The sequence below is a fragment of the Patella vulgata genome, chromosome 5, assembly GCF_932274485.2.
Source record: "Patella vulgata chromosome 5, xgPatVulg1.2, whole genome shotgun sequence".
NCBI classification, from domain to species: domain Eukaryota; kingdom Metazoa; phylum Mollusca; class Gastropoda; family Patellidae; genus Patella; species Patella vulgata.
The window spans coordinates 4,693,948-4,716,961 of record NC_065883.2 but is presented as its reverse complement, the minus strand read 5'-3'; the positions used below and the strand labels follow the sequence as shown (position 1 = coordinate 4,716,961).

Below are 23,014 nucleotides of genomic sequence, written 5' to 3'. Positions count from 1 at the left end.
AATTGGACTGTATTTTACTTATTTCGTAGCTGTAAATATATTATAATACAATCTTACATCAAAGCCAACCGTAGTTACACCTTGTCCCCGTAGTTTAGCTTCTGTTAGTACTCGTTCGTCGCCCGTATCATTATAAGCAGCTAAATGTGAACTGTATATAAGACGGTTGTTCACGTACCTGTATAAAAAAAACACATGAATTTCTGATCAGTTTGTTTAAATACACGCATTAGTTGGGGTATAAAACCGATATATTACACAATTTCTCAGAGATTAAGGTTTGGCGATGGTTTCTGATAGAAGGGACCCATGTGAAGATATTTGTAGTTTTCATAGGTAGCAAACTACATATATCTTCAATAGGGTCCCTTCTATCTGTAACCATCGTCAAACTTTATTCTATGAATTTTACCCTTCATATATCACAATACATTGTAATGCACTACATACTAAAATGTATTCCGCCGTTGGCTTCGGGACTCGCAGCAAAAATGTCGGACTTGCGCACTCAAATTGAGAAATATTGTTATTTTGTGAGGTATGGAATGAGAGTTTATATACACATTGAGACATTCGACATCTAGTGCGTATCATTTAGACAAACACTTCCCAGTCTCCACTTTTGAGCAATGCCCTGGAGGTGATGATGTATTCTGGAGTATGTAATGCAGCATAATGTAGAATTGATAGTAAGGTATTTTGATATTTATGCCTTATAGTGGTATGACACAGAGGTATTATTATTTATTATTATTATTACAGCATATTTATAGTGCGCCCTTTCATATAACATGTTCAGGAGCACTTTACAAAGTGACAATGTAAGCATAAATAAACAACAAGATTATGGACATGTTAACAATTGTATACAGAGTCAGTAAAAAGCCTGATTAAATAAATGTGTTTTAAGTTGTTTTTAAAAGAATATAGAAATGTACAACATCTTAAACTAAATGGTAGATTATTCCATAAAACAGGTGCTTGATAACTAAAAGAGCGCTGACCATAAGAGACTAATTGAACAGTTTTGAGCTGTAAAAGTAGGTTATCTGATGTACGTAATGTTCGGCCAGGTATATAAAGTTCTAAAAGATCCGAGAGATAAACAGGAGCTAAATTATTTAAACAGGAGCTAAATTATTTAAACATTTAAAAGTTAGTAATAAAATCTTAAAATCAATTCGATTTTTAACAGGTAACCAGTGTAAATTATATAAAACAGGAGTTATGTGGTCACATTTCTTAGTTAAAGTAACAAGTCTAGCTGCAGTATTCTGTACTTTTTGTTCAGGCTTTGGAGTTCATTCCATCATCATCTAACTTAAAGTATATAATTTTTACTGATTCTTTGTCCTCGCTACAAGCAATAAACAATAAACAGTTTGATCACCCATTAATAGCAGACATTTATAATCTGCTATTATCTAACGAGTTAATCAGCAAGGACATTGTCCTTTGCTGGCTCCCCAGTCATATGGATATCAGAGGGAATGATCAAGCAGACTCGGCTGCCAATTCTGCTTTAGATCTTCCCATATCTGAATTTTTAACGCCATATAAAGATTTTAAGACGTGTATTAATCATTTTATTTATGGCCGCTGGCAACGGTCTTGGGATCTTGCAGGCACAAACAAACTTCATCACATTAAGCCTCTCTTAGGAGACTGGCCAAGCTCCTACAGGTCTAACAGGGGAGATGAAGTTGTTTTGTGTCGCTCTTGCATTGGTCATCCTTTTATAACGCATATTTTCATTTTAAAGCGAGAGCCTCAATCAGAATGTGAGCACTGTCATGTTCCTTTGAGAGTGAAGCACATTTTGATTGAGTGCAAGCATCTCAAGGATATTAGATCGCATTTTTACCGTTGTCAATCATTACATCACATGTTTGCCCAACCGGGTTTATATGGGAAAGTGTTAGACTTTTTTTTATAAAAGACAGGTTTTTATCATCAATTTTAATTTGTATTCATATATCATTTCATTTTTGTATTTTAAATAGTTATATGCATAAACGATAGATTTTATTTTTAATGTTACTTACTGTGATATTGTTTTTATTTATGCATGTAATTTGTTCTGTGATATATGTAATGTAATTTGTTCGAAATAACCACCATATGTTTGGCGCAATATAGCTCGGTTGGAGCTGACGTGCCATAAAATCACATTTCATTTCATTTCTGCACTTTTTGTAATTTATCTATCAGCTTAAAAGGCAAACCAACTAAAACTGAATTAAAGTTATCTAATCCAGAAGTGACCAGAGAGTTAACAAGTGACTTAGTGGCCTCTACAGTTACAAATTTACGTATTTTACCTATATTTCTGATATTAAAATAGCACAATTTACAAATATTACTTACTTGAGCTCCCATAAACATAAAACTATCAAAGATTGCCCCAATATTACGAGCAGAATAAAATGAAAATATATCACAATTACCAATTACAACAGGGGTGTTATCATTTGCAAATATACATAAATGATGCCTTGAGCCTAATAACAAATATTTGGTTTTATCATCATTCAGTTTTAGAAAGTTCTTTGACATCCATCTTCTAATCTCACTAATACAGTTCTCAAGTTGCAATTTTGATAAATTGAAAGATGATGGACAATTAGGTGTAAATGAAATATATAATTGAGTATCATCGGCATACAAATGAAAGCTGAGACCATATTTCCTGACAATATCACTTAATGGTGACGTATAGAGGGTAAATAAAATCGGACCAAGAACAGAACCTTCAGGAACCCCAGATGACAAAACAGATTCAGATGTCGATTTACAATTAACTAAAATACACTGTTTTCTACCCACAAGATAGCTTTCTAAAAGATATGATGCAGAGCCACAAATACCGAATTTAACTTGAAGTCTACGTAAAAGAATGGAAGGGTCCATCGTGTCAAAAGCAGCAGATAAATCTAATAAAATTAAAAATGTACATTTTCTATTATCAATTTCCATTAAAATATCATTTGAAACCCGGGTTAAAGCTGTTTCGGTACTGTGAAATTGTTTATAAGCATTTTGAAATGGTTCATACAAACAGTTATCATGTTTTAATTTAACATCTTCTCAGTGCGCAACTCAGATAGATGGCTCAAAGTACTCAAACTTTTGACACGTTTTCATACGGCGGAATACATTATTACATAGTGTATTATGATATCTGCAAAATACAAAGGATAAGATTCATGGCTATCTAGAAAATCTAGCGCAGTAATTGTTACATGTGTAGGTCTGTAGTCACGAAAATGCTCAATTTTTAGCTATCTTAATTTCAACAAGTCACACCAGCATGGAAATTAGTGTGCCGCGCCTGAAACAATATATCGCACGTTTTTTTGTTTTGTTTTTGCTCCTCTGAATCCTCTGAAACGACATATCACACGTCACACTGATCAGCAGTGAATTTTCGCTAGGCCGCTACAGTCACTGATAAGGATGACATCGATGTGACTTAATGAGCCAGAAATATTAACTTTTTCCCTCCGACAAATTAACTTCTAAAACATTTTTTATGTATTAGAAAAATAAATAAAGGTGATTGACGTATTTGTAGGTAAGAAATATTTCCTATTTAGTGCAAATGGGTCTTAAAATGAGTAAAAGTTCCCATTCTGCCCGAACTAGAACGTTTTATGTAAACAATGCACGCGCCATTGAGCCAATGATTGACGCCGCGTGATAAGACGTCACGTGTTAACGGTAGTCATCTTTTACAGAGATATTAGAAGACTTTCGTAATCCTCTGTGAAAAAGATTGATCACACGTGTATATTGTTATTGGTATTGAGGAATATAATTCACACCAATTGCTGTCGACATTTTATATTTTGCCCTCTATATTGAATTGGAAACTATCACCAGTGTGTCCAGCGACATTACGGGCAATGTCATCAACAATGTTTGCCAAACTTTATTTCAAACCATTTTTGACCTGCGAAATCCCTCTCTAGCCATTGTTGATTTAGCCAGGCGGCCGAAGCTTGTGCATCAATTTGCTCAATCCATTGTTTCGCTACTCGTTGTCCCTATATGTGAGCTTGGGATATCCCCGTGTTTCACTATAGTTTGTTTTTCTGCAATATTCTGCTTTTCTCTGATGGATAAGGGATGGAACTTATCATTAGTCGTCGGTTGAAATTAAGAAGCATACGACGCCTAGACTCTAATCATAGTCCTAGCTGCCAATCGTGAATATGTAAACCGACAGTGGGATTTCACGGATTCGATAAACATTCACGAATTTCAGGGGCTGTGACGTAATGTAATCTCGATTGTCAACATTCACATTTACTTTAACATGCATAATTACGAGACGATTGATTTGGTCCGCTATAATGGATTGGTTGTTAAGGTGAAGGTTAACCAGCAGTGTTGGGTGATATTATACCTCATCAACATCAACATTTGTCCTTAAACCCGAAACTTACAATTAGAAATATTACCGGTAAAGTGTTTGAAGCCCTTAATTAAGTTAGGATACACAGTATTATACATGATTGTATTAATAGGTACATACCAGTGTGCTTGATAAACTAATTCTTGGTCTGTTGATTCGGTGAAATTGCAGAAGAACCGGAATTGTGCTTTAATTCCCACCGTAACTTGGTCGTAAGTGACACTAGGTACGGTTGTAAAATCCGGGATATCTTAAAAACAATGCATCTAGACATAATCGTATGGAACATCTACAAGTTCAATAATCCAACAAGAACATAATAAAACGGGCTAGACTAAATCTGTAGAATCCACAAGAAAGAGAGGAAGGACTGACGGATGATGGATACGGGCCTTAATCAAGTAAGGTCACTAATTTAGAATTGTTTACCATATATCATATACTTTTATCATTATTTACGATCATGCCAAATATTGCACCGAATCTCCTACATCGGTATGTGTAGAGAGGGTTAGTGGTTTATCGCGTGCGCAAGGACTGTTACTGAGTCAAGGGTAGCCTGCCGGACCTGGTGGGTTTCTCTGGGTACTCCGGTTTCAGCCCACGGCTAATCATTCCAACGAACAAGTGGATTATTGAAATAAAATTGAACCATGTGTTAGTCCCGGAATGACCTAGTGCGTTATGCCGGTATGTAGTTATCTGTATTTTGATAAAACAAGAAAACTTACCACCGCCTTCTAGTGAGCCTGAAATAAACATACGAGTTATCATTTATATATTTAAATAAACTTTGACTCTAAAATACAACCACCAGCATGACATAATAATCACAATTACTTTTAACTTTAGTGAGAAGCATTTAGGTCTTGAGAGAACGAGACCTTTCTATATCAAGGCTCTGTACATTATGTTTCGGGCTTACTACACCCCCCGCTCCCTTTCCAGTTTGCTGAATAGCTAGTGCATGCGAACGAGGGTACATTTTGTAGCGGATTCCTTTCAAAATTTGTATGAAGCATTGGTGTCATGTTAGGACAAATCCAAGCGTTCCCCGACCTTGTATCCGGGAACCCGCCCGCTCTGATGAAAACTTTATTTTTGTTTCCAGACCAGGCAAAAGCGGCGTGTGTGTGTGTGTGGTTGCAGGAGAGGGGAAGTACATTTTCGCGGACCCAAGTCTATTTCCAACAAGCCAACAGTGTGGCTGATGTCCCCTGCCGAAATCCCCCCCCCCCCCAAAAAAAAAAAATAGATGACACATTTTAATTAACGGCACATTTATATTTTTCAAAAGTATCAAGCAATCAAACTGATTACCAACTATACACCAAGTTTTATCACTTTCTATCTGATAGAATCAAAGTTATCTTGTCCCAAAGCATCGACCAATAAAATTGCTTAGCTCTGCTTAGCTTTAGCCCAAAATGTTAATCATTGAACTCAGTCAAGACATTCATCTAATGAACATCTACATCAGTGTAAACATTCTACCTCAATCAAAAGCAGAGTTGTTATGTTCCAAAGTCTTGACCAATTGCTTATCGATCCCTTAGCCTAAGCAGAAATTTCTCATCATCGAACTTAGTCAAGGTAATGATATAATGAATCTATGCTCGGAGTTTCATCACTCTCACTTAATTGAAAACCAAATTTACCGTGCCCCTAAATCATCAACCAATCAAATTGCTTATCTCTGCTTCTGCTTACCCTAAACAGAAAATTTTCATCTTCGAACTCCATCAAGGCGTTGACCTAATAAACACCTACACAATGTTTGAACGTTCTAGCTCAGTTAGAAGGAGAGTTATTGTGTCCCAAAGTCTCTGCCAATCAAATTGTGTATCGCTTTGCTTACCCTGAGCAGAATATGATCATTATCGAACTTAGCCAAGTTTCACCACTCTCACTTCGTTAGAACAAATGTTATCGTGTCCCGAAGCATCAACCAAATTGCTTGTCTCTGTATGCTCAAGGCATTGACCTAATAAACACCTACACCAAATTTGAACATTTTATCTCAATTAGGAGAGTTATTGTGTCCCAAAACGTGTGACGGACAGACATACGGGCGAACCCATTTTAATAGTCCCCTGCTTTCTTCGAAAGGTGAGGGACAGGGACAATGAAACTGTCAACTAACATGAGAATAGAATTAATGGTGTCACTTTCCCCAGTAAGTGTTATTCGGAGTACAAAAGTACCTTATTCATTTTCCAGTAGATATGTTCCAACATATATATTTTTCAGAACAAATCTATTTTGTAAAACGATCCAAAGATTCTAATATAAATTGCACATAAAAAATTCATATCCGGTTTTCAGTTAATTTCCATTTATCTATAGTTTTATGCAAAATCTACCATTTTCAGGGTCCTGTAAAATATTACTGGAATGCAGCTAGTCCTATTTCACAATGACCACATAATTTAATATTATGCGTATAAGGTAAGCAGGAATTGGCGATCCGAGCTTCTCATTGTCTAGATACTCAATCTGCACCACTTTTTATTTATATGCATATAAAATATTTAATAGAGACTGGGTTATTAAAATATAATTTTATAAACACATAAAATCCACACTTACCAACACAATATCCGGTTAAGTCTCTTCCTGTACGATCCAAGTAAAATACCAAGAAATTTGCAGAACATGCTTTCACTTTGACGTCCGGACCCGTAGCGTTACACTCTTCTGTTGGATAGCGAACACAGGTACCAATAGTCTGTATCTGGTCAGTACCACGCAATGGTCTTTCTGTTGAAATGAAATATTTTTATGAACTTAGCAAAACATATAACCACCTCGACAGTTTAAAATAATGATATTTTTCTTGTCTCGGCGGTGATACTAATGTTGCGTGATCAGGAGGGAAAACTCTAGGATTTGGTGGAAATGGGTCATATTTCATACTTGTCATTATTTTTTTGCTCGATTTTAGTCAGAAGATGCATCAAAAACAGCATGGTGCAAACATTCTGAAATCGTAGATTTTGTTAGCCTACGCGGACGTATTTATTAAACTTTGACAAACTACAATAGGTTTACTGATGGGACAAAAAAATTCCCATACATCGGTTGTTTCTTAAAGGATCTTTGAACAAATTTCATAGGGGCGCTCACGGGACGGTCTTTGATTTTCGGAGACATTGTTCGATAACATTTTCCACCGTTTGGCACCATAATTTGATTTTACAAACATGCTTCAAATCAATATTCAGACGCCATTTTGATTCCGATTTTGAACAAGTCAACTTCTCGTGCCTGTTTACCGGTGTCGCCATCCTCTACCTCACCACCACAGGAATCCGTATCCCACCTTCAGACTCTGATTCAGACGGCTATAACTAATGCAATTCCAGCCATCGCACATGCAGTTTTGGTGGCTATAAATGAAACTACTACTGAGCCCTCTAACCAACCTCCTGCTACCTAGTTCAGCCCTGTACGTTCAGGAACCGTCCTATTGAATCCCTGCCGAAAGAAAAATCGGCCCAGTCAATTTTACTGGGCAACATTTTACTGCTAAACGATGGTGTAACAGTCCCTGTGAAGGTCTGTGGGGTTGGATGGCCGAATGGTTAGCACATGCACTCTGTATCATATTGTCTGTCATTGAGTCAACTTGCGTGGTTTCGAATCCCCGGTTGTACGTGACAAGTTTGTGTAACATGGATAATGTTTATACAAATTAGGATAACGTAATCCTAGTGTTGGAATGTTAAAATAACATTGTAATTGTTTTGGCGAAATTATAAAACAAAAACGAAATTATAATATTGTAGATTACTGAGTCAAGAGGTCAGAGGTAGTTTGTAGATTTATAATTAAAGATACACATCGAAGTTTAACAATAATTAAATAAAGGTTTGCTTTTAGTTAACAGTAAGAGTAAATAATAAGATTTAAGAATAATAATGTTAGAATATTATTAAAATAAAGTTTTAAATTAAGAATAATTAATTCTTGACAGAAAACAGTTTTTATGGGGTACAATCACTAGTTTATTCTAAAAGCACGACGTTTCAACAAATATCCTCTTATCGTTATCAAGCACAAAGACAATTTAGTAAACTTGTGGACAATATATATGAAATCAATAAGAAACCATCTGCATGGGTTAAGAATAACAGTAATATAAATAATCTAGGTGTAAAGGATATTTAACAATAACAACAAACATAACAAGATGACTAGTCATCACCATCCGTGCCCTTGAACTTGTTTGGAAGGCATAGGAAATACAACTTCTTAGAATATTAACGGGACTAGTCAGAAGATTCATACTCTGATCATAGTAGCTCGGCAAGGCAAAGTCGCTACTCTCTGTAAGGATTGCACAACAACCTTTGCCTACCTCAATCAGCTGCTGTATGTTAAACATTAGGCTTATACATCAGAAAAAAAAATACTTTAATAGTTTGGTGTGTGTATAAAGTTTTAAAAAGATTTCTCTTAACAGATAATGAAATATGCTCTACAAATGAAATCGGGACAGAAGGTAGGTCATCAAAAAATAAAATAATAGGTTAATGAATGTAAAAGTGTTATAAAGGTATACTATTCAAAAAAAGTAGGGGATATTTGATTTTGGGGGCATAATACTAAAATATGCAAATGACTACGAAAAAAGTCACTATAGAACCTAACAGAAGAAACATTTCCAGTTACATGTGACGCCCAAACGCACCAATAGCTACCGCATGGGATGCAGGTGATGCTTGGGATCATCATGGGGGTCCAACCCAAGATTTGCACGACTCTGGCTTTGAATGTTACAGTCATTGTGGCATTGAATTCCAGGGTGGAAACATCAGTTTAATTGTTTTAGTGACCAGAAAACAAATTTTGATATGCGTCGGCTTACCCAAAATAAAAGGTTACGTGCCCTTGGCATGCTACAGATCGGCACAACACAGGCGGTTGTGGCGCGGACGATGAATGTTTCTCAGTCTGTCATAAGCAGGCTATGGTCCAGATACCGTGATACACAATCTGTACAGGACAGACCACGCTCAGGTCGACCAAGGGCGACAACTCAAGCCCAGGATCGATTTATCCGTACCTTGGCCTTGAGAACTCGTGTCATCACAGCAAATCAGATCAGCGCTCGTCTTCAAACAGACACTGGTGTGAGAGTGAGTGGCCAGACGATTCGGAATCGACTGCATAGGGGTCACCTTCGCGCCTGACGTCCTCGCGTGATCCCTTGTTTGAGAGATCATCACATTCAGGCAAGACGTCGTTGGTGTAGGGATCGTCAACACTGGGATAATCGACGCTGGAGCAATGTGATGTTTTCAGATGAGTCAAGGTTCACTGTTGATTTTTTGGACAGACGTAGGAGGGTGTGGCGTCGTCGAAACGAGCGCTTCCAAGACGTTAACGTCATCAGACATGATCGATTTGGAGGTGGTTCTGTTATGGTGTGGGGAGGCATCACTGTTGCTGGAAGAACGGCTTTACATGTTGTTGCAGGGCGTGTTACAGGCCAGTACTACCGGGACAACATCTTGGTAGTCCATGTTGTGCCGTTCGCACGACGTCATGGCCGCCGTTTCATCTTCCAGGATGACAACGCAAGATGTCACAGGGCCAGAATCGTTACAGGTTACCTCCAACAACAGAACATCACCACATTACCTTGGCCAGCACTGAGTCCCGACCTCTCCCCCATCGAGCATGTCTGGGAATGCTTGGACAGAGGTTACGTCAACGTCAACAACGTCCTGCCAATGTCCAAGAACTTGCTGCTGCGTTGCAACAGGAATGGGACAATCTGGACCAAAATGACCTTAGACGTCTCATTAGGAGTATGCCACGTCGGATCAATGCTTGTTTGGCAAACAGAGGAGGATTTACCCGTTACTGACTTGGTTGTGATGCTGTGGTAACTTTGCTGTTTGACCCCGGGTATCATTTTACCCTTATAATGGTCAGTCTGTGCCTTACTTAGTCTAACGATCATTTGGAATAAATCGATGAATGTGAACTTCATTTCATTTTGTCATTTGTTTCTTCGTCAGTTTCATTAGGTGACTTTAATAACACTTAAAAATCAAATATCCCATACTTTTTTTGAATAGTATATCTTGAACAGTTTCTGGGATATGCTCTAGAATAATAATTATATACCAAAAAAATAATTCAAATGTGTAGTAAAAATCATTCAACAGATAATTTTTTCCCATCGTAACGCAAAAATTATTAAATCCGACAAATTTCTAATTAGCAAAAGGCACAACTACTGTAATAGGATGATGTGTGTTCAAAGTTTCAACTAGTAAGAATATTTATATTCTGAGCACAGTAGTTCAGCATGTCGGGGTTGCACCATCAGTTGCGCCCAGCGTCTAAATCTTTAGACAAATCTCATATTCCGACACATGGAATATCAATTCACAGAATTTCATACTCTGGTCACAGTAGCTCGGCAAGGCAGGGTCGCTACTCCCTGTAAGGTTTGCACAACAACCTTTGCCTACCTCAATCAGCTGTTGTATGTTAAACAATAAACTTATACATCAGAAAATGAAATACTATAATAGGTTAATGTTTGTACAAAGTTTCGAAAAGATTTCTCGAACAGATAATAAAATATGCTCCAGAAACAAAATCAGGACGGAAGGCTGGATTTCAGAAAATAAAATAATGGGCACAGGTAGTGAGGCCATATTGCATGTTGCATGAATAATTATATGGATGTTGGATTAGAAAATGGAAAGTTTTCAAGGAGTCTCCTAACTATTAAGTAGCACAAATTTAAAACCGGGGAAGGTAATGTAGTAATGTGGATGGCAGGGATTTGTGCTAGGGAACATCTATGTAAAATAATATTATGGTTTTGATTAATTAGTCTCCATTGCCATTAGAAAATGGAAAGTTTTCAAGGAGTCTCCTAACTAATAAGTAGCACAAATCCTAAATCGGGGAAGCTAATGTAGTGATATGGATGACAGGGATTTGTGCTAAGGAACATCTATGAAAAAATAATATTATGGTTTTGATTAATTATTCTTCATTGCCAAACTTTTAGCTATGGTATAAGGTAATTCTGAAACGCTAATTAAATGTTTTATGAAATATTGTGAGAATAACAGGGCATGGGGGTTAAAGACTAGGGATGGAGAAATATGTAGGCCGAAATAATATCATTATCTTTACAAATTATTGATTCTAAGTTCATAACCAAAAATATAGAAAGTATGCCGGTTATTTAGATACGTTAAAGCAGATATAGATTAGTAAACATGTTGGTCATTTGCATTTTTCAAGGATAAGTTGTTATTGTTTGAAATACACGTGAGTGGAGAATTACGAATTAGCCTACGCCATTCGGCACCTATAAGAGAGAGCGTGGCTAGAATAAATTTTTAGACTCGCATTGGGTTCTTTAGACGACCATTTCACGTTGTAGTGGTTTCTTGAGTCTAGTCACAGGAGTGGGGTTGAGAGGAAGAGATGTTAATTTTAAATATTAGAATGTAGACTATTGTGAAACTGTTGTGTCATAAAAACGTATTGAAAAAAAAACTATCATTGTTCCTGTTACTTATTTGAGTCGTTATCGTGAGCAACACAATGGTGAAGTCCTTAAGAAGAAAGATACAACAGTAGCCAGTCCAGAGCCAACCAACCCCTAGACGATCTTGGGCTGTTCAAACTATGTAGTAAGTAACGGTGCATGGGTTATGCGGCGGATGTGACGACCGGTTTCCCGTCTGCTGCTCTCCACGTCTGACAAATGACCCATAGTGCTACAGCAGTCATTTGCTATGGATAGCAGCATAATCAGAGACTATCTACTCGGAGCTACAAAAGTGACATCGTCAGCGCATCGTCAGCATACGCAATAGCTTCAACATATATATTGCCGATAGAACATCCAAATTTGCTATTTTTTGCATCGAATGAGCAAAACGCCCCCTTGTTTTACTCCATTATTTACATTAAAAGTTTTACTTTATTAATTACCCCACCTTACCGGATTGCCGGATTGTCTCGTCTATTATAAAAGAACAGTGACTTGTGGAGTGACCTGGTTTATAGCCATACTGCAGGTCTGAACTAAGCAAAACATCTTGATGACGGACCAGTCAAATACTTTATCGATAATGCTGCTTAAAGCAATTCCACGATAGTTTTCAGAATCATTAAGTGAGTGCTTCCTGTTTTTTGGGGGAATGGATATAATTGTAGACAACACAAAGTTTTCGGGTGTATAGCCATGATACAACAAAGAAGTTACCATAAGTGAACAACATATAGATCACTACCATTCTTCAGATGATCAGTTTATTGGCCTAGACATCCATCCTTTTTTATTATGTTTTACGGCTTTCAAAAATCTCATCAATTTTGATAGAATGGTTATTACAACATGAACCCTATTTAAATTTGTCGTAAATGTATTTTTCTCTATTAACATTTAATTCATGCATATCGTTGATATTGCCCTCCCCGACCCCCTGAGGTGTAGGGGGTGATAAGAATATACCCTTCGCTTCGTATATCCTGCGTGTCGTAAAAAGCGACTAAAAGTATCCCTGTAATGGAGCAACGTGTTTGCCGTGCATTGCGACCCGTGTCGGTGGAGAGTAGAATCCTGGTAATTGAGTGGGGATTTGGTTTGGTTGACCTAGACGGGAGGTCACAGTGGGCCATTCTGATCAATCGGCTCTGGTCATTTTTGTACATTTTCAGATTCCTCCATAGTATGTTTTTGAACTACGCTATGTCACCTTTGTGTCCTAGGCACTATCTTTGAAGCAATGGGGGGGGGGGGGGATGGCCGAACGGTTAGCACGTGCGCGCTGTATCATAAGACCTGTCATTGAGTCGATTGGCGTGGTTTCGAATTCCAGGTTGTACGTGACAAGGAGTAGGGTTGCCTGTCCAACCTCGTGGGTTTTCTCCGGGTCCTCCGGTTTCCTTCCCACTGCCAAAGACCCCTACGCGCAGGCAAATTATTGAAGTAAAAAATTAAAAAAACATATGTTAATCCCGAAATGACCTAGTTTGTGTCGAGTGGACGTTAAACTCTATTTCTCTCTCTCTTGAAGCAATGGCCTGGGTCAATCAAGTCAGTTGGGCGCAATATATCCCGATTTCAGCTGACGTGCCATTAAACAATATTTCATTCATTCATTCATTCATACAATCAGGTCAGATTTTTATTTTTATATTAATCTTGCTTGAGTATACTCTTCGCCTAGCCCCGAGGCAATGCGCTGGTCATCCGCGCTAGCCCTCTCCTTGTAGGCAGAGAAGTAGCGGGTGGGGGTGGCGAAGGGTGAATATCCAATATATTTTTTCATGGATCCCCAATGCCAATTTAAAAAGACGGAAGACAGACGAAGATCCTGTGCCCTGTTTCACTAAAGTTGATTTTAACTAAAAATCAAACTGAAATTGTAACTTAAAATGCAATTTTAATAGACTTTATAGTTAAAATTACTTAAAAGTGAACAATTCCGATGAGGGCACTTCGGAACTGAAAACTGCTGCCAGGTTGAACTAACCGTTACAATAACATTGAGGGTTTCATACGTTGTAACAATGTCTGCACATGGTCAGACAGTCGTAGAGAGATGAAATAAATAAGTTTATTGGTGTTATTCGTTTTGAAATGTAGCAGTTGATTGGCCTTGAACTTGCATGTGGCTTTCGTGACCTTGGCATTTGATTTACTCGCAGGCTTTAATGGAAATAATGCGTATCGATAAACCAAATCCTTGAATTTCGTAGTTTTATGGTATTTTGGATAACAGAAACTATTGAGAAATTGTCACAAACATGTGCTATTTCTGACTCAAACGATTAATCTAGACTAAAGTATTGTCAATTCTTAAAAGTATTTAATAACTTTTAAACTAATGCACGAAATAAACAATGTTCCGATGCCTAGATTTGAACTGCCAGTTCCATGGACCCTTTCAATAATAATTTGAAAATGCCAAAGTGCCACACTCCTTATTGGATAATGCCTATCTATCTTACTAAATTAAAACGATTTGTTCCTAGTATAAAATACCCTTGGCTCCTATATAAATCATCATAACCCCGAAACCATAAATACTTTGTATATGGTGTATCTAGTATTATAGGGACGTTAAACCCTCTCCCTCCCTCTCATTTTAAACAATTATAGGCCTACAAAGATATTTTTTAGACATAAGATATGAAGTGGGTTTAGATTTTTTCTTAGGTTTTTTGCGGGGGGGGGGGGTCTATTAATTATTTGAAAATAGTATAATCTATACTTGAATCATGGTAATGTATAAAATAGTAACACATAGTTTTGTTTACTGGGGTTTTGAGGGGATTTTGTTGTTGGGGTTTTAATTTGGGGGCCTCATTTAATTGCTTATATTGCATTACAAGAAAATAAAGGGGTGGGCCACAGCTATATTTCCCATGTAATGAAAATAAATTGATAAATTGAATGAAAATTATTTTTGTGAATGATAGTGTGTTCAAATTATATAACCCGGGCCATTGGCAATATTATCATTATTCCAAATATATCTATATGTCGCATATATCTATATGTCGCAATAGATCTCACAACGTAGCTCTAATCAATGTTTGTTAATGTCGTGATTTTAAGTTATGAAGGGGCGACGACTGTCCTAAGTTAAAATTGATTTTAGTTAATCTTTTCTTTAAAATAGTTTTGTGAAAGTTAAGATACAATTTTAACTTACAATATTATTTTAGTGGATTTTATCTAAAATGCTTAAAATCGTTTTGTGAAACGCATCTATCTTAAGTTAGGATGGAATTTTAGTTTAAGACGCTTTGAAGGAGATTTTAGTTTTTGTGAAATAAGGCCCAGATATTCCTGTAAAGGTATCTAGATCTTGGCCGAGGTTTCTCCTTATCGAGAGCAACTCAAATGTAGATTTTTCGAAAGTGTCACCTTTATAGATATCTAAAGGCATCTCTGGCTTGGCTGGGGAGCTAAAAACTATCAAGAAACTTAAAAGTGGATCATTATTGATAGAATGTATAAAAGAGCAACATGCAATTATATTCTTTAAATGTGACATGCTCGCTAATTATTCTATCAAAATGACTCCACATAGGTCAATAATTTCATCTAGAGGTGTTATTCGCTGCCGGGGCCTTGAAGGCAGCAATGAGGAAGAGATGGTTAAACATGTTAAAATAATTAGTGTTCGACGTGGTGATGAACTAGTTCCCACCAGTACATATATCCTCACTTTCAATCATCCCGGCATTCCGAAATTGATAAAGGCAGGTTATCTTAATATTCCTGTTGACACCTACATTTCTAATCCTTTCAGATGTTTTAAATGCCAAAAATACGGTCACAGCAAAACTGTATGCAGAGGTAAAGAGACGTGCGCGCGTTGTGGCCGAGACGGTCACGAGGCCTCTACCCGTGCTGTTGATTTTTGTTGTGTTAACTGCAAGGGCAAGCATTCTGCATATTCTAGAGAATGTCCCGATTGGCAAAAGGAAACTCAACAGGTGATGTCTGAAAGGAAGATCACTTATTACGACGCTAAAAAACATGTGGAAGTAAAAACATTTATCCCACCTACTGGGTCTTTCGTTAGTGATATTATTTCGTTTTAATTAATATGTTTTCCGGTATTTAGTGTGTTTTCCGGTATTTAGTGTTTTTCCGGTGTTTTCCGGTATTCAGTATAACATGGTGTTTTCCGGTATATAGTATTGCCGTTGAAAACCTAACGGCGAAACATGTAGGCATTTAAATAAAATTTCTTTAATGGTATTTTCTATTTAATTTTTTAGAATGTATGATATCCTTTTACGGTATGCACCCTTTTAATATATAAATATAATGGGAATACCCTAAAATTTTCCTTCCCACATGTATCTAAGTGTTCGCTTAGTGGAATCATTCAATTTTTGGGATTAACAATGTGGGATCTGTGTATGTTCATCCTTATGTTGAGTTGTGATTCAGTTTTGCCTATATACTCTTCATTACAACCTTGACATATTATCCAATATATAACATGTTTACTTTTACAGGTCATGGATTGATTTACTTTTAAAATTTCCATTTCCATTAATTTTTACTGTTTGCCCTTCAATAATGTTGTCACAAGTTTTACATCTATTGCCTCCACACTTTATGACACTCGATTCTGTGACTTCAGAATCAAATTTTGAAGAAGTAAGTATTCGTCGTAAATTTGGGGGTTGTTTATAAGAAGTTATAATCTTTGTGGTATCCCATATTTCAGACATTTTTTACTATTTCTTAATAAATATGTATGTTTAGTACATCCCTGGCTTTTTCTTAAGTTGGGTTATATGTTGAAACTAATGTTACGACATTTTCTTCTATGTTTTTAATCGTATGTCTATCCTTGCGGATTCTTAACATTTTTAGATCCATTTCTAAGGCTTTGCGATTAGGCTTTGCGACTAATTTTGTTTCTGGATTAGATATAATAGGGCAGACCCTTCTAGCTAGATTAAAGGGTATATTTCTTTTTGAGCGGAGGTGATATGAATTAAAATTTAGATAATGGTGTGTATCTGTTGGTTAGTAATATAGGTTCAGTGTTTAATTCGTCATTATTTGACACTATAACTGTAACATCTAAAACGTTTAAAGATATGTTACTCTTTTCAATAGTGAAAACCGTTTGTTTTATGTATATATACATCTCATGTCCAAAATCATTTAATATTTGATTGTTCCAATTGTTTTCTAAAACAACACGTAGCTTACGTGGGGCTTATCTTGCTACCCATTGGACAGCATTTCTTTTGAAGATAAAAATTCCCATTAAACCATTAAAGTAAAACACATTATTGGACATGATATCAATAGATTTTACAATAAAATATTTAGTGATTCTCTATGATATTTCGTCAGGATATTTAACCAACCAGCATTATATCGCTTTTATTCCAAGTTTGAGGAAATGTATATCGTTCCCAGGGGCGGATTGGGCCATCGGTCGGACAAAAAATGAGAAAAAATTTTTTGTCTAATTCGTCTAAAAAAACTTTTTCTGCTGAACATTATATGGGTGGGGGGTATTGGGCCGGCCATGGAACGATGATGATCATGTGTGTGGCCGGTGACTTTAACGGGCCGCCACGCCATCACTGGAGTCTGGAATGGGCTGGTATAATAGACTTTCTGTGCCGGTTGTGCTGGGTGTGGGCCGGAATTCGGAATCCTGCAATGGGGATTCCGAATTTCATCCGAAAATTTCATCGGATTCACCCGACAATTTCACAGGTTGATGGTTGTAAATTACTTGCAGGTCGGGGTTTTGACCTAAATTAATCGATTTATCAGATATATTATTTGACAGAGATTATAATCAGATATGCCACCAAATCGCATATTTGGGATTCATTTTTCAAAATTTACCAGGGGGAGAGCCCCCGGACCCCGCGTCCAGTAAAAGGGGCCGCTCCGACACGGGAGCCCGGGCCGGTTCCCGGCCCCAATCTGCCCCTGATAGTTCCTAATAAAACTATTGTAAGAGCCTCCCCCAATTGGTCTAAATTTTAAATCTGTAGGATTTTCTATTTAAATTATACCCGATCTATTATTCTTTATTTCATTCTGTATTTGCGTGCTCTTATGTATTTTAGGTAAACCATAAAAAGACAAATAATCTTGTTCTTTTTCGCCGAGGGGATCACGTGGCTAAGTGGGTAAGACGCTAGCTCGCTAGCCTGGAGGTCGGGTGTTCGATCCCTGCATTGGCCGAGAAAGTTCATCCAGATTTTCCGGCGTGGTTCCCCCTTGTCAGTGATGCAGGACGGAGGGCCTGACAAGGATAGCTGTCTAGTCCTTCGGATGAGACGAAAAACCGAGGTCCCGTGTATACATTGGAATGCACGTAAAAGATCCCTTGGCAGTTGGAATTCGATATAAGAGTAGGCCGTAGTGCCGCTGTCCGGGCAAAATTTCCCTCATAGCACACTGTATGGCGTATGCCCGTCTTCATTAGCCCAGGTTAGGAGCAGAACAGTAGGACGTTAAACTCCATTTCATTTCATTTCATTTCTTTTTCGCCGAGACATGTACTTTGTCTTTCGATAAATTTAAATATCAATTTCTTAATATTAAATTCATATTTAGTGACAAACGGTTCATAGTATTCTTTATCCTCAAGCATGTTTATTATTCTGGCTTTGTAAAATCCCGTATTCATTAGGACTATGGGTCCGCCTTTGTCCGCTTCTTATATGGTAATGTCATTATTTGCCCGTAGATTATTTAGTGCATGATTTTCAATTTTGAAAAGATTATATTTATAGGCATTATTTTGTATTTGGTGAAAGGGAAAATTTAGGGTAAATTTAGAGTATTCCCCTTGTATAAACTCAACTGGTCGGATAATGATTTGCTAGAAAATAAAGAACGGCATTTTATTAACAAGTATCATCCTAAATTAAATGCTGCATAATTTTATATTGTAATTTGATATTCTAAAATATTTATATTTGATATTATTATTGTCATGTACATGTACATGTAATTGTATACTATCTCATTACTAAATGCCTGATGATTCCCGTAGTAGGCGAAAGCGCTAGCTAAGATGAAATTAGTTTTTTCTTTCTAAAAACCTAATATTTCTATATACTTTTACCTGAGAGTATATATATCCAGAAATATTAGAACAATCGTAAGGCTATTTTAAAGATAGGTTCCCAGACAAGTATTTATCGGGTGGTTATTTCCAATAAAAGTATGACAATTGTGGTATATATGGAAAGTAGAAATATCCAATACTGGATGCTCTGAAAAACACCCATGGAGCGCATACAGGACAAACTGTAAGGATTTCCCTAATCGATAGCCCGGCGATTAGGAGTGTCTGCACGCGTGACGTCAAAGGTCGCACGCGGCGATTGAACGCTTGATGTACATGTTGATAAACTTTATGAAGAGTGGATAATCCGATTATTTAATTAGGATTCGATATTTGTAATAAACAGTCAGCGATTAAAGACAACATCGTCTTGTGTATGCAATGAATTCTCCTCCGACTTCGCCCCCGTTGCTAGGTACCGTCAGAGGTAAGTCACGTGACACAAACATTACCTCTTTTGGTCGATTTTTTTTTGTAGTAAGGGTATTCCTTGGCAATTGCAATATTTTGAGAATGATTTGAAGCAAAATTATGATAAATGAATTAGTTTGAATATGTTTTATCTATCAAATGTGAAAATGGACGTTTTTGATTTTTGTCTAAATAATGAGTAATTGATCCACCAATCCTCAGACATTCAGCAATTTGTCGTGCCATGCTCCTAATCAACCGTCCAATCACCATTTGGGGCAATCTGGCCCACTCATCTTGCAGTGACATGGCCAATTCTTGCAGTGTTGACGTCGACGAACACGTCTCCCGATCATGTCCCAGACACGCACTTTAGGGGAATGGACAGGACTCCTATACCTGGTCAAGGCATATTGACAATATGGTAACGCTGGAGGTAGTCATTCACGACACGAGCGCGTTGGGCACGGGCATTATCATCTTCAAAGATGAAACGTCAATCTGCACGTTGAGCAAATGGCAGAACTATCGGTGCCAGGATGTGGTCACGGTAGTACACACCAGTGACCCTTCCTTGAACAATATGCAGGTCCGTTCTGCCAGTCATGGTGATTCCTCCCCACACCATAACAGACTCACGCCCGAATCTGTCATGCTGACTGACGTTAACGTTAGCATGACGCTCATTTACACGCCTCCAAACGCGAGCACGCCTATCAGTGAAATCTGGACTCATCAGAGAACATTAAACGCGCCCATCGACGATTACTGCAATTTCTATGCTGCCTACACCATTGCCACCTGTTTGCCATGTGCTGGCGAGTTAGTGGAGGCACGCGGTTGTGGCGCATGGAAATGGGCTGCATGTAGCCGATTTCTAATCATATGGTTTGTAACTCGAATTCCTGTAACTTGGTACAAGTTTACTGAAAGCCATTTTCCCTCGATTTCGCACGACCTGTGTACGAATGTATCGACCCTGGGCTTGTGTAGTGGCTCTAGGACGACCTAAACGAGGTCTATCATCAACATTGTGTGACACATTAAGCATGTTGGCTGTGTAGAACTCATTTGAAGCATACCAATAGCACGTAGACGATCATCATGTTGAAGACGTCTCATTGCAAATTCAACAAAACACACTAAAGCAAAGATACGCTAAACAGTAAATCTTATGCAAGAACCGATAGGAAAGTAAACATGGATAAGATAAACCAGCACGCGGCAGTTTTCATCAACCCTTCCTTGAAGTGTCAAATTTGGCAATGAACCCCTCCCACGTGTATGGCGTTAATGCGTGTCGCATATGCAGCACAGTGGTTCTGTTGGGGGAAATAAGTTCTTCATCTGTGAACATACTCTCAATGCATGTCAAGTGCCCATGGATCAATATTGTGGATGTTTGGTGCCTGAATTACGCAAAATGAGAAATATGTACAAACTTGGTGGACCCTCCACAGGCGACAACTTGTGTCCGCATTACATGACACGTAAAATATATGTATTTATGTGTCATACTATAGGGGTTATTTAAGTTCTAAAAAAGGTGGCTTGTTCAATGTATGGAAGTGGTTACCTACAAATTGGTAACAGCAGACCTATTTAGGTACCTTGCATTATCTGGCAACTTTCTTAGACTAACTCACTCACAGTTCCTGCCACAACCTGTGTTAGGAAGTGGGTTATTATTGTCACTTTTGGTTAAAACTGTATTACGGTAATGAGCAGAAATCTGTTATAGTACAAATAACTCAAATTATATATTAAAAAAAACAAACAAAAAACGTTGACCTAACAAGGTGTCCAAATAAAACACTTACCCAAATATGGTAATGGTCCATATACATGTATATCAATTAAATAGCGCGATTAAATTCGCTTTAGACATCATTCACTGTTCCTAGGGAGAGCATTATTCGGGGTTCAGACATCATGCGTTTTTTTAGAAGGGTGTATACCCACAGCCTGCTCGGCTTTGAGACTGGGATAGAGACAACATGTACTGTTCCTCAAGAGATATATCATTAGACGCCTCGGCTTAGAGGTCGGCCAGAACATCAAACAGCGACACATAAAAAAGGGGGGGGGGCGTAACCCTCGCCCAAAACACTCGGTGAATGATGGGGAACTCATATTTAATGTCATAGGTGTGTGTAGTTTCCTGTATATAATCTTTATATAATGGATGTTATAAAGATATATAAACATCGTCATAGCAGTACAGTGTACCAGAGTAAACTGCTCATTGAGTAAACAAGTACACAGCGTGAACGTCTGATTGGATAGTGTCAGATATGACATATATTAAATATAACGGTAACTCTTTAACTGATTTTTTTTTTCAAATACGATCTGAAGCATTGGTGAAATGAGCGGATGAGTCATAATAATTTTCCCGGTTTTCTTTTGATCTCTCGCAAAATGTGTGTGCATCTTACATGTCAGCCGCTTCTTTTTAAACATGTCACCGATTTGCTAAAAGGCCATAAAGAAGGCATTTGGGGAAAAATACCCAACAGAACAAAGATAAAGGGCAGCAATGGCAGTGTAATGAGTAACCGCTGTCCGCTTATCACCTGGGAATACTCTGAGCCAGTGGTTCTCAACCTTCTTTTGCCAACGGCACACCTTGGAATACGTGAAAACATAGCGGCACACCTGGCTAAATATATATGAAAAATATTTGAATTTTGCAAAATAGAAACATGGCAAGTCAAACGACATACAACCGTAGACAGAGAAAAGTCATAGATACATAGAATGACTAGAACTAAATAAAGAAAAACACACGTATGAACTTATCAGTAGACACCAGTAAATACTCAATATGATCATGTGGTTTTTCACATTTTCTATGTGTGCCGTTCAAAATTCCGCGAAACACTTAAGGAGGATCTCGCGGCACACTGGTTTAGAATCCCTGCTCTGTGCTAATACTTGTTTTACGTATATTCTCAAATACTGCCTTTTTCAGATCTAAATTATTACGGCGTCCTCTTACATCAATCGTTATATAGGTATAATAAGACTTACCATTTAAATATATGGGATATTTTGTACCACAATGCTTGTATTCGGGAGCAGTGCCGGGTACTGCTAAATCCGGCAATCCATACCAACCAGGAATTATGAATCTATCATTAATATTAAAGGTTTTATTGTACGTAGTTGATCTATTCTGGACATGAGGAAACGGCGAGGCAACCATGCACGGATCTGAAACGAGAGCAATCTAGCATAATCTGAACCAAACCAAGTGAAATGAACTGAAATGGTGTTTAACATCGTACTGTTCTGTACCAACTGTTCTGAAGACGGTAATACGCCATTTTACCCGGACAGCCGCACTACGGCCTACCTTTATTTCGAATTCCAGCTTTCAAGGGTTCCTTTACGTGTGCGCTAATGTGTACACTGGACGTCGGTTTTGCGTCCCATCCAAACGTCTAGACACTGTTCCTTGTCCGGCCCTCCATCCTGCACCATTGAGATGGGGAAATCATACAATAAATTCCCGAAAAACATTATCGGCAAACGCCGGGAGCGACCCGAGACC

General features: G+C 37.7%; 1 protein-coding gene across 2 annotated transcripts in view; it reads right to left on the bottom strand.

Annotated features, from left to right (window-relative positions):
* LOC126822576 (von Willebrand factor D and EGF domain-containing protein) overlaps positions 1-23,014 on the bottom strand; it is a 141,737-nt gene that overhangs the window by 104,792 nt on the left and 13,931 nt on the right. For both annotated transcript variants that reach the window (XM_056101216.1, XM_056101215.1), the window contains exons 2-6: positions 22,492-22,674; positions 7,007-7,177; positions 5,149-5,166; positions 4,538-4,667; positions 58-178 (exon numbers count right to left, since the gene is read on the bottom strand). In XM_056101216.1, the coding sequence (XP_055957191.1) occupies positions 58-178; positions 4,538-4,667; positions 5,149-5,166; positions 7,007-7,177; positions 22,492-22,674 (623 nt within the window). The remainder of the gene's footprint in view (positions 1-57; positions 179-4,537; positions 4,668-5,148; positions 5,167-7,006; positions 7,178-22,491; positions 22,675-23,014) is intronic.